Genomic DNA, 12,500 nt, shown 5'->3' with positions numbered 1-12,500 from the left:
GAAGAAGAAGAAGAAGAGTGAGAAGTAAAAGAGTGAGAAGAAGAAAACGCGTGAGAAAAAGAGAAAGATTGAGAAGAAGAAGAGGAAGAAGAAAAAGGAAATAATAGTAATAATAACGAGAAGAAGAGGAAGAAGAAGAAGATGCTAATGCCAATATAACTTTGTCACGGTTCAGTCTGTGTTGCTTCTCTGGAGTCTTTGTCCTCGCTCTCTCCTCCTCTTTTAGATTCGCTTCGTTATTCGTTGGGAGGAAATTTTTTGGTTGTTTGCTTTGATTTAGTTTTCGTTTCTCTTTTTTTTTCATTTTATAGCATTGGACCTGCTATCCCTGCGCTTTTTTATTTATCTCTCCAGGATGATATATATTATGTATACGTGTACATACATATACGCATACTCCCTCTCCCACATACGCATACACATACACATATGTATAGATATACATACAAACATACATACATACATACATACATACATACATACATACATACATGCATACATACATGCATACATGTATACATACATGCATACATACATGCATACATACATGCACATACATACATACATACATACATACATACATACATACATACATACATACATACATACATACACACACAAACGTGTGTGTGTGTGTGTGTGTGTGTGTGTGGTGTGTGTGTGTGTGTGTGTGTGTGTGTGTGTGTGTGTGTGTGTGTGTGTGTGTAATATATCTAAACCATATGATATAAATAATATATGTAATATGTATGATATATATCGCACATAATTTATTCATCTCTTTATTCATCGCTACCTTCTTTTACTCACTCGTCTGCGTTGGCGAGAGGCTCAGCGCCCGCCCGAGCCAAGTCTCCTTTCACTTTCACTCCAAGCCTCCTTTCACTCCACTCGCCTCTTCCCTCGTCCCTTTTCTCTCTCCTCTCTCCCTCTTCCTCTTGTCTCTGCTTTTCTTCCTTTCTTCCCTCTTTGTCCTTTTTTTACTCCCTCCTTCTTCTCTTCTTCTCTTCACCTCTTCCAGCCTTCTTCCTTCCCTCATCCTCTCACGTTCTCCCTCTCTCCCCCTCTCCCCCCCCCATTCCTCTCTCATCTCTCCTCTCCCCCTCCTCCTCCGCTCTCTCCCTCCTCCCCTCTTCCCCAGCTCCCACTCTCTCCCTCTTTCCATATCCCCTTCTCCCCTCCCCTCTTCTCCCCCTCCCCTTCCCCCCTCTTAAGCTCACAGTAGGTAATTGGATTATATAACCTTTCCAACCTTCTCCCTTCACCTTCACCCCCCCCCCTCCATCTCCTCCTCTTCTCCTCCTCTCCGTCTCCTCCTCTCCTCCTCATTCCGCCTGCTCTCTCCTATCTCCTCGCCTATCTCCCTCTCCTTGTTCTTCTAATGTCCTTCCTGTTCCCCTCTTCCTCCTCTCGCTTCCTCCTTTCCTCTCTCCTTTCTCGCTTCCTCCCTTTTCCCCCCTCTCATCTCCTTACACCCCCCCCCCGTTCACCTCCTTCCTCCCCCTTCCCCTCATCCTCCCTCCTCATGCCTCCCCCCCTCATCCTCCCCCCTTCATCCTCCCCCTCCATCCTTCCCCCTCATCCTCCCTCCTCACCCCTCACCCCCCCCCCCTCACCCTGTCGTAACTCTTGGCGCGCATAGGTCGTATTGCAGCCGTAATGTCCGCAGATACGATCCCAAGGCGGATTTTTTCATCTCCACGTCGATGAATTAAGATGTGAGTGTTGATGGGCGGGGTAGTAGGGGGGGAGGAGAGACGGGGGGGGAGTGGGGGGAGATGAGGAGAAGGGAGATGAGAGGGGAGGGAATGGGGGAGATGAGGGGAGGAGAGGGGAGATGAGGTAGAATAAGATTACATGTTTAGCAGGAGAGGTTAATGTGTTTGATATGTTTAGTATTCATGTTTTTTTTTTTTTTTTTTTTTTTCGGGGCTTCCCTTCTTCGTCCTCATCGGTATTCATCTTTTGATCATCTTCCTCCTTTCCTTCTCTCTCCCTCTCTTTATCTTTCTCCCCCATTTATCCTTTATCCTCGCTTTCTCCTCTTCCTGTCCTGTTCCTCTTCTCTCTTTTCTCGTCTTCCTACTCTGTCATCCATTTTCCTTTTCTCCGCCCTTCCTCTTCTCCCTTCTCTACTTCCTCTTCCTCTCTTATCCCTCTCTTTTCTTTTTTCTTTTTCTCCTCTTTCTGCTCTATTCTCCATTTTCCTTTTCTTCCCCCTTCCTCTTTCTTCTCCCTTCCTTCTCCCTTTTCTCTCTCATTTTCCCCTCCCTCTCTGCCCCCCCTTTCCCCTCCCCTCTCCTGTCCCCTCTCCTGTTCCCCCTCCCTTCCCCCCTCCCTTCCCCCCTTTTCCCCTCCCCCCTCCCTTCCCCCCTTTTCCCCTCCCCCTCCCCCCTCCCCCTTCCCAACCCCATACACGGCCTCAAGCAACGCGCCTCATCGCTTAACGTAATATTGGAAGTTGCTCGAGCGCCGCGGACAAAACTTTCTTTTTTATCTGTCTGTCTGCCTCTCTCTCTCTCTCTCTCTCTCTCTCTCTCTCTCTCTCTCTCTCTCTCTCTCTCTCTCTCTCTTTCTCTCTCTCTCTCTATCTATCTATCTATCTATCTATCTAACAATCTCTCTGTCTCTCTGTTTTCTTTTTTTTTCTCCTCCCTCTTAGTTTCCGACTCGCTCGTTTTGCCGGAAAACCCTTTGCGTTAATGAATAATTGTGGTATATGCGGTGTCCTTGTTTGTATTCCCTTTTTTTATAATTTATTTCTTTTGTACTCTCTCTCTATATATATCTATCTATCTATCTATCTATCTCATTCTCTCTAATTCTCTCTTATTCTCCCTCTCCCTCTCTCTCTCTTTCCCCCAAATCCTTTTTCTCCCCCTCCCCCTCTCTCTCCCCACCCCTTTCTCCGTTTGTGTGTTTATATCGATTTGTGTGTGTGTGTGTGTGTCCGTCCGTCCGTCCGTATGTGTTCGTATGCACGTTTATATTTATATGTGCGTCCGTGGTAGGAATAAGAGTGTGCGTGAGTGCGTGAATGAAAGGGAGAAGACAGGCCTAAGAACTCATTGTTACTAATCGACGTTCACTGAGAGCTTCTTTTGACGGCTTCCTCCATTTTCTACCCTCTCCCCTCCCCTCGTTTTCCATTTCACTCTTCCTCCTCCCGTCCACCTTCCACCTTCCCTCCTCTCCCCTTCCCTCCCTCCCTCCCTTCCTTTTCCTCCCTCCCTCCTTCCCTCCCTCCCTCCCTCCCTCCCTCCCTCCCTCCCTCCCTCCCTCCCTCCCTCCCTCCCTCCCTCTCCCTCTGTCCACTTCCACTTGGCGGCCATCATGCTCTGGTCCTCGTACCGTAACGTGCTGTCATGACGCGTTTCCGAGTCCACAAAACACAGTATAAAAAGACTCGACGGCGCTTTACCCCCCCACCTCCCCACCTTCCTTTCTCGCCCAATCCCCCCCCCCACGTCCCCTTCCTCACTTCCCACTCGCCTCTCTTCTCTCTCTGGCTCTGGTTTTTACATTTCTCTCCATTATCTCTCTCTCTCTCTCTCTCTCTCTCTCTCTCTCTCTCTCTCTCTCTCTCTCTCTCTCTCTCTCTCTTTCTCTCTTTCTCTCTTTCTTTCTTTCTTTTCTCTCCTCACTCTATCTACCCCCACCCTTGCTACCTAGTCCTGCCCTTCCCTCCCCTTCCCTTTCTTCGCCCCCTACCCCCTCCCCTCTCTGCTTTCCCTCCTCCTTCTCCTCTCTGTACTTTGCCTCCTGCCCCTTCTTTTTTATTTATTTTTACTGGGTTATTCCGTAGTCGTAATGGCTGCACTCGAGTCCGGCCACTTAACCATGGCGTTATTTCACTTCGTGTGATGGAAGGCTGTGTGAGAGAGAGAGAGAGAGAGAGAGAGAGAGAGAGAGAGAGAGAGAGAGAGAGAGAGAGAGAGAGAGAGAGAGAGAGAGAGAGAGAGAGAGAGAGAGGACGATGCGATGCCACGTGGAAGTTATTTAAAAAAAAGAATGAAAACACGGGCGCAAAAGTCTGATACGTTTATTTGTGTAGTATGATTCGAAAGCGAAAAAAAAAAAAAATAAAAACGTTGAAACGGTAATAGTAAACGAATGTTATAATCCACGTATTTACTTGACAAGTTATTTTTCGTCATATTTTTATTTGAAGACGGGAAAGTTTTGAATGTGTTTGCACTTTGTTGTTTCGCTTTTATTTGCAACATTTTGAATTATATATTCTTGCCAGGACCGGTGTTCGTTATGGTGTGATCTGCTCTTGATAATTTGAGCTGGAGTAATGTGTGGTGAATGATGAAGGTCCTTCTCGGAGTGATGTTGTGCGGTGTTGAAGCTGGCAGAGTTGCTGGAGACGCCAGTATGGTGCAAGCGTGGGGCCCTTTGCGACTCGTGCTTGAACGTGTCGAGTATGGATGTTGTCAAGTTGCGCTAAATGGACTCTTCCTCTCTCTTTTCTCTCTCTCTCTCTCTCTCTCTCTCTCTCTCTCTCTCTCTCTCTCTCTCTCTCTCTCTCTCTCTCTCTCTCTCTCTCTCTCTCTCTCTCTCTCTCTCTCTCTCTCGCGCTCATTCTTGATATATATTAAGTTATTAGGCAGAATCTTGAACATCTTTTGTCGTGGATCTGATGAAAAGGAAACAAACACATTTTGTATTGAAGAGATACCCGTTGCTCTGTATAGCCCACTTGCCTTATACCACTCTGCGGTGTTTAGCATAATGCTGTCAATTTAGCACTTCATTAACATGCAGACTTACACCAAACATGGTCGCTGAAACAAACAAACATGATGAAATTTTGGTTTATTCGGCAACACATCGGGGACTGTTGGCCTTGACAACCGCGATGCAAGTCTACTCGGTCCTTTCCCCTGATTCATATAACCTTAGAGAATTATACTTATTTATAGTGCTAATTGGAATGTAGCAACAGGACTGACATCAAATGTAGCAATACCCTTCGCCAGCTGTACGCCGGCGTGTCAGATGCAGTGATTAACGACTTAATGTGTCCTTTCTAATTATATAGTACTTATCATAAATGTATACCCTAAAATAAATGTAATACAATTTATGTTATACCCAGCATCAAATGGCACGCTTGCCCACGCCTGTGCGTATGCCAGGGTCGGTCATTAAGGACTAAACTAAACTAACTTGCAACTCGTTCAGTGAAGGATGAACTCTAATTATTGGAGGAATTTCAGAGAAGGCTGCAGGTGAATGAATGGCTGTGATATCATATTGTGCTTGATATTATTAATCCATTGTTAGAGAATGTAGTACATGAAGTGACTTTTATAAAATTTCAAGTTTGCAAGTAATTTATATTGGTGATCAAGATACTGCTGTTATCTTCAAAATCTGATTGCTTTCCGTAGTTGCTTTGACCATATCAAATTAGACAATATACTGTTTGTTAACAGTTTCCTAGTCGAAAGTTCAAACTTGCTATTTCTTTTTTTAAAAATGTAAAAGGTAATGAAACTGTAGATAGTCTTTTCTTAACAAAATATTCAAAGTGTCGGAAGTGTGGCCAACCTCAGTATGGAATTTTGATGACAAACGGTTACATTAGTGTAACTTTGTTGGATTTAAGCTTCTCAGGAGAGTTTTGCTTTATGACTTGCAATGCACACGGAAGTGACAGTGGAATATACAAAGACATTCCTACTTCATTAATTCTCTTTGTTAGCAGTTTGCATGATTTATTTTTTACTTTTTCTTCTGTGTTTTTCCCCATCTCCTTTCTTTCTCTTTATCTTTCTTTTTTTTCTTCTTATTTGTTCTCGTTTTCTTCTTTTTGTCTTTTCTTGCATTCATTTTAAAAGCAAAGTGATTTTTTTTTTTTTTTTTTTTATAATGAAGACATATGAAAATTTGTAAATCTTAAGTGTAAAAAGTATTCAAATTAGGGATGTGGGATTGTGTGGGATGAATAGTTCATAGAAGTTAGAATGGATTATAACAGAGAGATGAAAATAAGTAACAAACCCCTCACTTTATAACCTAAAAATACTGAAGATTGAAATTATGTTACAATAGATTTGTAGGTTTTAAGACTTCTTTTCCAGAACATGGAAACCAAGGCCAGAAATAACTCATCTTGTGCATGTTATTAAACTTAAGAAAGTATATACATTTATCAAACTTTCAAAATGATGCAATTATAATGCTGTACCAAGTCATCTGTGGACTAGAGGCTTGGTAAATGAGTGTTCTGAGACTTTGCTGTGGCTTTCACGTCTTTCCAGAATTGATAGCATTGTTCCCAAAGTTCATTCCTGGGAACTTGTCATTTGCACAAGTAGTTTGTCACGTAAGCTTACTTGGTATTGACTCGTGTCCATTTTTAGATGATTTTATATTTTCAGTGTGATGGTTGGTAGGCTGTTGTGGTGGTTTAGTATTGGGGGGGAAAAACTTTAGCTAGGTCATAAGGCAGGAGAAAGAACATGGGTCAGGATAAAATGTTTGATGACAGGAATTAGCACAACCATCTCATCTGACTTTGAAAACTTCAGGTAATATATATGTAGATGGAGGGAGTCTCAGTGGAAGATCAAGTTCTCTCTAGTTGTGTTGACTAATGTTCTTGCTTTGAAGTAAGAATCGATGCTTCTGGTTTGCATAATTCTTTTGTTTTATAGTTTCCTCAATACTTATGATCCTCTTTCATGGTTCGACTTTTTTTTTTGGTAACTTATGATTTACTGTGTCTTTGTTATAATTTTCTTTGTATTTGTTATTATTGGCATTTTTATATGATTACATTGATTTTCCACTTACATATGCAGCAATGCTTACCTTTCTCATGCATTCCAGGTCCGCGAGAGACTGCGTGTATCCCTCGAGCGTGTAGCTTCTCTGGAGGAGGACCTCAACCACACCAAAGATGAGGTGAGATAATTATTGTAGGATGTTTTGAATTGACTTTCACTAGTGTGTTGATAGATGGAAATGGATACTAATTTGATGGTCTTATATGTAATAATTAGTTGATATAAATATATACAAGGCCAATATTAGCCTTGCTTGTATATAACACTATTTATTCTGTTATGTTTATATTAGGATGGGAAAATAAAGTTAAGGTTTGGGAGGACAAAGATTACATGCAGTGTGTTATATGATATAATAACAATGATATAAATACATATATTGCTTCACCACAGCTGAACCAGTACAAGTTAGGGAAGCTGCCTGGAGACGGTGCAGAAAGTGTGCGCGTGAATGGCGAGGCAGAGACCAAGGATGGAGGGAGTGGTGTCAGTGGCGTTGATGGCAGTGGTGGCAGTGGCACCACATCCCTCAACAGTGACACTGTAAGTATCTGGTTGAACATAAAGGGAATGGGACCTGGCTATTGCCATATGCCTGGCCCTTCTACTGTATTGTGGTTTTTCCTTGTTGGAGCTGGACTTGCGCTGTACCATTGTCCTGTGATGAGAATGTTTGGGTGCCATGTGTGCTGTTGATGCTAATCCTCTCCCTGTGAAGTTCCATGGAGTTTTTTGGACTGGATTGTATTTACTTTCATGTATACTTTTTCATGAATAGATGAGTAGATTAAGACATTTAATAACAATGCACCAAAGTGCACAGTTTTAAACATGCATATATACATGTAAATGAAAAGCAGGCAGTATATACAAGAAAACACACATAAACATAAATATACACATATGTGCGTAAGTGAGTGTGTTTTTTCATATATATATGTGTGTGTGTGTGTGTGTGTGTGTGTGTGTGTGTGTGTGTGTGTGTGTGTGTGTGTGTGTGTGTGTGTGTGTGTGTGTATATATATATATATATGTATATGTATATGTATATGTATATATATATATATTATAATATATATATATATATATATATTATATATATAATATATATCATATATATATATATATATATATAATTATATATATATATACATATATATACATATATATACATATATATACATATATATAATATATATAATATATTTTATATATATATATATAATATATATATTATATATATATATATTTACACATTTACACATTTACACACACACACACACACACACACATACACACACACACACACACACACACACACACACACACACACACACACACACACACACACACACACACACACACACACACACACACACACATATATATATATATATATATATATATATATATAGATATATATATATATATATATTATATTATATATATATACTATAATATACAAAAATTATATATATAATATATATATTATATTATATATATATTATATTTATATATATATATATATATATATATTATATATATATATATATATATATGTATGTATATATGTATGTATATATGCATGTATGTATAAATCACACTCACATGTGCACATGCACACACAGAACACACACACACACACACACACACACACACACACACACACACACACACACACACACACACACACACACACAACACACACACATACATGCATACATATATACACATATACACATATACACACACACTTATACACACACACAAGCACACATAATAACACACACACACACACACACACACACACACACACACATATAAACATGTACATACACATGTAAATGTACATGTACATACATACAAACATAGATACATGCATATACTGGTACACCACTGATTTTCTAGCTCCAGAACCATGCTGGATTGTGTGGTTTGCCAGACCTTGGGTCACAAAGTAAGTAATTCAATAAAGCTACCCCAAATCACCTGCCTCTTTTACATTTCTGTTACAAATTCCTGTTAAACATACATTTCATTAGATATAAAATGTGATTTAAAGAAATAAATGAACAAATAAATAAAACACAGTACATCCATGTCATCTTGGTGAACGTGATATGGAAGTTGTGGGAAAGTTTCTGTTTGTAATTTTGTTAACATTAAAAGAAGTGCCAGGTCATCAATTGTGGGAAAATCTGTGTTGTACCCTTTTATTAATGCTTATACATACAAGACATTCTGTACTTGGGTATGGTTTTTGTGGTCTCACTGTGATAGCAGCTAATAGAGGAGTTGAATTTGTTTTGATAACAGTTTTGGTTTTTGACTAGTGTTCTATTATTTGTATGATTTTGGCAGTTTGTGATTGGGTCTTTCGTAATGTGATTCAGCATAATCTTCACTCTCTCTTTTTTTTTTTAAGTTAGTTGCATAATAAGTGGTCAGATGTTATCCATATTTTCTGTTGATAATTGCCCTGTTCAGGCAGCCTTTAGACTGATTCTTCCTTTGTTTTGATTCCAGTAATATGGGACATATTTTAGAAATGCATCATGCTAGACCCAATGCACTTTCGTATGGATGATTAGAAAGTTAGGATGAACACTTATCTAACCCTCACTGAGGTCACTTCCGTGGATTAGAATTAATTGCTATATTCATTTGGTTTATTTCTTTCTATGGATTTTACTCAATAAATGATAGAAAGGAGATTTTTGTTCATAGGATATAATCTATGTATAATCTCAGATTCTGTTAAGCTTCTTTTAAGTATAGTAGTGTAATAAGTCATTAAACAGATTGCAATTAAAACTCACATAATTTCCCAAGGTATGAAGATTTTTCATGCTACAAGTGAAATTAATAGGTGTCAGCTCATAGGAACTCTGTGTTGAGTTCTATTGTTGCATGCTCTGTCCATACACTACTACCCAAAAAATCTATGGGAATAAACTCATTTTGTATTTTTTTTTTTTTCTTTCTTCTTCATTTTTTCATTATATAAATTTCTTTATGATGGAATGATTGTTTGCATTCTTTAATTTAACCATAATATCTGAGGACTAGAAGAGTACATATACCTGATACCTAGTAAAAGTCGAGTTGAAGGTTCAGTCGAGTGAAGCTTGACTTAGGGGGTCTGAGCAAGTGTACTTCTGGGCAGAGTGGGTCACCCTCCACAACGGGGACAGGGGAAGGAGATGGAGCATCACAAACCAAAGTCGTGGAGCTTCAGACTTCTCTCGACAAGCAGGTAAAGGTTTTATGTCCAGATCCACCGTGTGCTCTCTCACAATCCTGAACACCTGGCACGCCACTTAGCACCCAAAAAAAAAGAAAAAAAAAAAAGAAAGTGTGTTGGAACAAACTCCTCCCTGAGTCTGAGGCTCACCTTGTATCTTTGCTGACGGCTGACAAAACTGCTGCTACCCTCATTCTACTCCCCCCCCCCCCCCCCATCTCCCTGGATCCATCATGATTCACTTGTTCATTGTCCCAGCACCACCCAAGGATTGGCTAAATGGTTAAAACTTGATCAGATTGCTGAAGAATACAAATTGCTCCTTTAAAAGAAATATGCATTTGTATGAATTACATAAATTGCAACAACAGCAAGATGATGTGCAAAAAAAAAATGTCAAAAGGAAGTAGAGCAGCCGTCAGCCTCAGTCCAGCTTGCGCTTGACCTGCGTTTTAGCATCTCTCCTGGCGCTTAGCCGCTGTTACTGCTGCTACTACTGCTGCTTCTTGCCACTGTGGAGGATCCTAGGGCAGGCTTGCCTCAGCTTCCTACACAAGCAACAGTGTTTATGCCAAATCTGCTTCATTGGACTTGTTTTCCCTCTCTTTCTGTCTCTCTTTTTTCATTGTTATGAATGTGATAGTTGTTCTCTCCTTAGAGCAACTGAAAAGCCCAGTAACGTTCAGAGATAAAGAATATATGAAAAGTCTTTGGATGATATATTTTATCCATGCTCAATTTAAAAAATAGGAAGTAAAAATACATATATATATTTTTTTCTTTTCATTAAAAAACTTAGAAATTTGGAATAGATGGTCTTCAGGCAGTGCATTACTTGTGCCCTTTTACTAATCAAGAAGCATTTCTTCAATGACAAAATCAAAATAAAGCAAATTGCAATGTAAACAAGAGACTCTGTATTAAAGTTATGCTCTCAGTCGCAATGTGTGAGACTATGTCTCCACAATGTTGGCTTGTTGTTAATATTGTAAAACACAACATACATGCACATACATAAAAAAATACACACACACACACACACACACACACACACACACACACACACACACACACACACACACACACACACACACACACACACACACACACACACACACACACAACACACACACACACATACACGCATGCACACACATACACGCATGCACACACATACACGCATGCACACACATACACACATGCAGACACACACATGCATGCACACACACACACACACACACACACACATGCACACATATACATGCATACATATACACATGTACACACATACATAAACACATCACAACATGCACACACATGCACACATACGCAAATGCACACATACGCAAATGCACACATACGCAAATGCACACATACGCAAATGCACACATACGCAAATGCACACAACACACACACATACACACATGCACACATACACACACATGCACACACATACACACACATGCACACACATGCACTCACAGGCACACACACGGTGTGCGTGTTCGTGTGTGTACAAACGCACACGCACACACACACACACCACACACACACACACACACACACACACACACACACACACACACATACATATATATATATATATATATATATATATATATATATATATATATACATGCATACATACATACAGATGTATATTTGTGTACTTTTCATATGATAAGGTTTCTGTTGTAATATTAACTAACAGTCGTTTATTTATAAGAGCAACTTTTATCATTGGATATAATGGCTATAGTGATTTGAAAACAAAATGTCAAGCCAGTTTTGCTTCCTGTATTCCATTGATAGGATATTTTATCACATCAAGATAAAAGTGATGAGCATATCCATGTTTCCCACTAAGGAAAAGGAGAAACATTTTGTAATTTATGGATTTGTAAAATTTGGGTGTCTTGGTTTTGATTTATAATTCAGCTGATGAGCAGCAGCAGCAAAGTGCCATTGTTTGGTGTGATATATATAGAAATTGTGTATTTTTCTTATTGTTTCTTTTAATGTTATTATTATTATTTACTTTTTTTTTTTTTTTTTCTTTTTCTTTTTTTTTTTTTTTTCTTCTCTATTTTTTTTTAAATTAGAAAGTTCATGATATATGTGATGTATGTGTAGAATTCCTGTTATTGGAAGGATGAGCCCAAATTCTTGTGAAACGATTTTTTTTTTATATTATATATGTGGAATTAACTAAATATTGTTTGTGGTAAAAATGACCGTTTCTTTGTGGGTTAAGGTAAGTACTCCGTGAAACCAAAGTATCAGCAACAAAGAGCGTCTAATACATTATTCTGGTCATTTTCTTTTAATGATTATAAGAATACCAGCTTCAGAAGACAAAGAGATTATATACAAGGCAAAATTTTTCATGTTAATGGCTAGATATCTCAGTGAACACCAATATATTCAAAAAGATATGACTCCTTATAAGAGATGGA

General features: G+C 39.3%; 1 protein-coding gene across 1 annotated transcript in view; it reads left to right on the top strand.

Annotated features, from left to right (window-relative positions):
- LOC119578433 (liprin-alpha-1-like) overlaps positions 1–12,500 on the top strand; it is a 116,545-nt gene that overhangs the window by 54,755 nt on the left and 49,290 nt on the right. The window contains exons 4-6 of the mRNA XM_037926017.1: positions 6,844–6,918; positions 7,194–7,343; positions 9,967–10,056. Of these exons, the coding sequence (XP_037781945.1) occupies positions 6,844–6,918; positions 7,194–7,343; positions 9,967–10,056 (315 nt within the window). The remainder of the gene's footprint in view (positions 1–6,843; positions 6,919–7,193; positions 7,344–9,966; positions 10,057–12,500) is intronic.

This window comes from Penaeus monodon, chromosome 11 (assembly GCF_015228065.2).
Source record: "Penaeus monodon isolate SGIC_2016 chromosome 11, NSTDA_Pmon_1, whole genome shotgun sequence".
Classification (NCBI taxonomy): domain Eukaryota; kingdom Metazoa; phylum Arthropoda; class Malacostraca; order Decapoda; family Penaeidae; genus Penaeus; species Penaeus monodon.
The sequence above is the reverse complement of the archived record's forward strand: the minus strand, read 5'-3'. Positions and strand labels throughout refer to the sequence as shown.